General features: G+C 33.8%; 1 protein-coding gene across 3 annotated transcripts in view; it reads right to left on the minus strand.

Moving 5' to 3' along the window:
• The window catches only part of SNX13 (sorting nexin 13), a 155,149-nt gene that overhangs the window by 58,461 nt on the left and 91,211 nt on the right, over positions 1-5,477 (minus strand). For all 3 annotated transcript variants that reach the window (XM_024127480.2, XM_024127474.3, XM_024127470.2), the window contains 2 exons: positions 2,374-2,478; positions 1,625-1,757 (listed from right to left, as the gene is read on the minus strand). In XM_024127480.2, coding sequence (XP_023983248.1) covers positions 1,625-1,757; positions 2,374-2,478 — 238 coding nt within the window. The remainder of the gene's footprint in view (positions 1-1,624; positions 1,758-2,373; positions 2,479-5,477) is intronic.

The raw sequence follows: 5,477 nt of genomic DNA on the forward strand, positions 1-5,477 counted from the left end.
ATAGCTAGTGGGAAGCAGCCACATAGCACAGGGAGATCAGCTCAGTGCTTTGTGACCACCTAGAGGGGTGGGATAGGGAGGGTGGGAGGGAGATGCAAGAGGGAGGGGATATGGGGATATATGTATATGTATAGCTGGTTCACTTTGTTATAAAGCAGAAATTAACACACCATTGTAAAGCAATTATACTCTAACAAAGATGTTAAAAAAATTATAGAAAAAAAGTTTTTTAAATAAACAGTAAAATCTCACTAATATAGACTAGGGAGTGGGAGGATGGGTAGAGAAGAGGGGAGGCTGGAAAGCTTCCATAATAGAGGTATTTTTTAAAGCAGTGCTCACTATCTAATACATCTATTATATCTCCAACTTCAAGTGGTCCTGTCCATAAAATCTACTTAAAAGTTAATGAGCATAATTAAAGCACTCTCTTAAAATAATTTCTTAGTCCAATCTTTCCCATTTACTTTGTATTTACACTGCTCATCTGCTAGAAAGTTTATCAAATACTAGATATTTAATTAGAGTTTAATAAGTACTTCTGAATTGAATCACAAGTAAAATGGTCATCAGGTCTAAAATCTGCAAACTGTACTCTAAGGGCTGCCTCTCCCACTATTCTTAAATAACAAACTATTTACTACTAATAAAAACTGATATTTGTGTTTTAGTTTATGTTTCATTTTTACATACAGAATTCCATTAAAATATGACAACTCTGAGGTAAGATGTTATTATGAGAAGAATATTATCCCAGATTTACAGCTGAGAAAGAGGCTTAAAGAAATTGTTTGGCCAACATCACACAGGTAATAAGAAAAGGATTAAAATCTAAATATTATGACTCTTAAAGTCTGCTTTCTTTACTATTATATGTAGATAGAAAAAAACTGAAAGATTGGAATAAATGACTCTTACAGCTTCTTCCGGCTTGTATTGTGCAGGATTTGGAAAAGGGTACAATTAAAGAGGGAAAAAACTGTATTTTTATAATGTTTTATAGTTTATGGTACATTCTCAGAATCACTTGTTATTTCATTTAATCTTCTCAATAATCCTATTGCTAGTCATGACTATTATTACTTATAAACAAAAGGGAAACTACCATAAAAACATTGGGGTGACACAACTCAAGAAAACATGTTTCTTTAATAATTCTCTTTTCAATAGTTACATTCAAATTTGTTATTAAATTTTAACATTTTAATTTAGTATAGTAAGTAAACTTTGTCATTTAATTACAGATTTTTAAATATATTACAATTTATATTTGGGTTTCAAGAACATTTTTTATCTTATCTGAAAGAACATTTTTTGGTAAGCAGAATATATACATATACACATAAATATACATATACACATAAATATACATATACACATACACATAATATATACATATACACATAAATGTACAATGTTTGCCACCTTACCTCCATCACCATCATCTGATCCTCTGAAACTAGGATCTTTTAACATATCCAACTCAGCTAACATGCGCACATAAAGTGCATTCTGTCTGAAGGAAGGATAAAATCTTTCATCTCGTAGCATCAATTCAATATACATATACACATACACATAATATATACATATACACATAAATGTACAATGTTTGCCACCTTACCTCCATCACCATCATCTGATCCTCTGAAACTAGGATCTTTTAACATATCCAACTCAGCTAACATGCGCACATAAAGTGCATTCTGTCTGAAGGAAGGATAAAATCTTTCATCTCGTAGCATCAATTCATATACCTTATTGAAATAAATCAAGATATTCAATCATTAATACAGATAATGCAGTGATTTCCACTAATAAGATGTCAACAAAAGCTAGATAGAGGTCTTACTGTAATGAATTACAGGCTCCATATTAAACAAGATGTCAGTAATAAGACTATGTCACAACCAATAATTTTTTTCTGGTCCCTCCAGTACCCAAATTGTACTGAAACAGGTCCTACTGCAACACAAGTCACACGACAGCAGGTTATATAAAATGTTCCAGAAAGTAGTACTCTCTAAGAAACAAGTACACATAAAGGCTCAAGACACATAGTCAAATAAATGAATCATGTTATTTATACATCATCAATTCATAAAATTCTAGAATCTACATCTGGCCCTTCAGTCAGATTCAAATTAAACAACCCAGCTAAGGATTTTCCTCATTTATCAATTAAATAAACAAAGAAAAACTGGCCAGCCTTTTTTGTAATTGTGAAGTACTGATATTATTACCATAACTCATCTTTTTACTTACCACTGTACTTTCTTAATGCTTCAATAACCTTTTATAAACAAATTACATGCATATAGAAATATACATTGTTTTCGAGAAAAATATAATGATAAATGTTGTACATAATACCTTCCTCTGAATGTCATCAAAGATTTCAGGAGTTGGATCTTCATGATTCAAAGTATCTGCTAATTTCGCTACCAAATAATCATCAACAGTAACTCTTGGAGATGCCTGACAAACAGAGAAAAATAACAGTAATACTGATCTTTGGAATTTCTAAATACAAGTTAGGCCTTAATAGTAGGAGAATAATGGAATCATATTATTGAAAGTAAATGCCAGAAAATCCTGGGTTTGTAAATGACACCCTGATGCTTAAAGGCTGAAATAAGAGCTAGAACCTTCTTGTCATCAGGTACTACACAGTCAACCGTTTGACAAACATGGATTTAAATCTTGACTTTTGCCGAGCAACTTACCTCTCACTAGGCTTCACTTAATCTGCAAAATGGTGGTAAATACCACATATGGTTACTATGAGGATGAAAAGAGATTTATGTAAGGCATATGTGTCTAGTACATAGGAAAGTCTGTCATCAGGAGTTAGTGTTGAGCACTCAGTAGTCCTAGATGCGTATTTAATAAAATACCAAAAGAATAATCCATTTGTTATTTATCATTTAACGTTAGAAACAATCCTTTTGAATGGCACTTAAAAGAGACTATGCTTATCTTAATTTTGTTTTATAATACTGCAGCGGGCTTCCCTGGTGGCGCAGTGGTTGCGCGTCCGCCTGCCGATGCAGCGGAACCGGGTTCGCGCCCTGGTCTGGGAGGATCCCACATGCCGCGGAGCGGCTGGGCCCGTGAGCCATGGCCGCTGAGCCTGCGCGTCCGGAGCCTGTGCTCCGCAACGGGAGAGGCCACAACAGAGGGAGGCCCGCATACCACAAAAAAAAAAAAAAAAAAAAAAAAAATACCGCAGCAAAGTTCCAGCATGATACAGGATGGAAAAAATCTGAAAAGTTAATTTGTTCCAACAATTTCCATCTCAAGGTCCATAATGTGACAGATACTACATAGAAATATAAAATATCATGTTCAATGTGAAAAATTACTGAAAGAAAATAACACTGAGAAGCTAGAAATATGGTCATCTTTGGCATATCAACTTTCGTATTTTTAGTTCTGAAGGCTCTGGAGAATAAATGAGCAACAAGGATGGTAACTTTTAAAGTACCAAAAGAATGCATTGTTCAAGTAATTTCTCTATGCTAACAGACTATCGAAGGAACAGAAAAGAAGATATATCAAGAAAAGAAGAAAAAGTAAAAGTAAGTAAGTAACCTGGGCATATATCCAGACAAAACTATAATTTTAAAAGATACATGCACCCTATGTTCAAAGCAGCACTATTCACAATAGCCAAGACATGGAAATAACCTCAATGTCCAACGACAGATGAACTGATAAAGATGTGATAAATAAATACAATGGAATACTACTTGACCACAAAAAAGAATGAAATATGCCATTTGCAGCAATGTGGATAAATCTAGAGATTATCATACTAAGTGAAGTTAAGTCAGAAAGAGAAAGACAAATACCATATAATATCACTTATATGCAGAAGCTAAAATATGACACAAATGAACTTATCAACAAAACAGAAACAGACTCACAGACATAGTGAACAGACTTGTGATGGCCAAAGTGGAGGGGGGATGGGGGAGGGATGGATTGGAAGTTCGGCATTAGCAGATGCAAGCTATTATATATAGAATGATAAACAACAAGGTCCTACTGTATAACACAGGGAACCATATTCAATATCCTGTGCTAAACCATAATGGGAAAGAATATGAAAAAGGATGTGTATGTATATGTATAACTGAATCACTGTGCTGTATAGCAGAAATTAACACAACACTGTATTATCAACTACACTCGAACAAATTTTTTTTTTTTTTTAGTTTTCTTTAAAGTAAGTAAACAGGAAGCAAACAGCTACACAACTTCTAATGCTCCCTTGTTAATTCAACACTCCTGGTAGTAAACCCAAGTAGGTTGTGTGGTGGTTGTTTTTTGATTTGTGTGGGGTTTTTTTGGAGGAGGAAGAGAAGGATACTTAGCTACTATTTGTTTGTGTATGAGTGTGGTGTTTTTTTGTTTCCCCAGAACTAAGAACAGGAGAACTAAACAACTTCAACTATGTGACAAAGATCAGAGAGGAACAAGATTTAAGTTAGTTTTGTCCTTTCATTTGCCCTCTAAGCTCAGTAAGACTCAGTTTATAGGAAATAAGAGAAAAATCTGAAAATAATAACATTATCTATTTATCTAGTTTAATTTTTTCTATAATCTCAGGTATATAGAATTGGATTAGGCCTCATCCTTGGAAGAGGGTGACCAAAACTTTCAGAGAGCCCACCTTTCAAAAAACGTAATTTGGAAGAAATATTTATACATATCTGTTAATTCTTTAACATAAAAATACAAAAATGGGTGTTTTTCCAAAATTATCTGGTAATCTGTATTCTTTACTTTTCTGTTACACAAATGTAGTTATTTAAACAAAACAACAGGACTAGTTAACAGTGGCAATTAGTAATTAATTGGACTAATCAAAAAAAGTTTGAGAATATTAAACAACATACTTAATGTTTCTGTACTCTGATACAGCAACTTATTTTAACATATTTTAAACTTTTTACTTTTAAATTTAAATATTATAGGCGCTATTATTGTATATTCTTAAAATATAAAAATGTCAGTTTTTTTTTTTTTTTTGCAGTACGCGGGCCTCTCACTGCTGCGACCTCTCCCGTTGTGGAGCACAGGCTCCGGACGCACAGGCTCTGCGGCCATGGCTCACAGGCCTAGCCGCTCCGCGGCATGTGGGATCTTCCCGGACCGGGACATGAACCCATGTCCCCTGCATCGGCAGGCGGATTCTCAACCACTGCACCACCAGGGAAGCCCAAGACTTTTAAAAAGATTATACATATAATAGGACTAATTAAATAGATATATCTATATTTAATAAAAAGTAAACAATTACTTTTCTTTTTATTCCATGATCTTGTAGGGTATTTTTGTGTTCCCTTTTATTTTTTTAACATCTTTATTGGAGTATAATTGCTTTACAATGGTGTGTTAGTTTCTGCTTTATAACAAAGTGAATCAGTTAAACATATACATATGTTCCCATATCTCTTCCTTCTTGCGTC

This window comes from Physeter macrocephalus, chromosome 5, assembly GCF_002837175.3.
Source record: "Physeter macrocephalus isolate SW-GA chromosome 5, ASM283717v5, whole genome shotgun sequence".
Classification (NCBI taxonomy): domain Eukaryota; kingdom Metazoa; phylum Chordata; class Mammalia; order Artiodactyla; family Physeteridae; genus Physeter; species Physeter macrocephalus.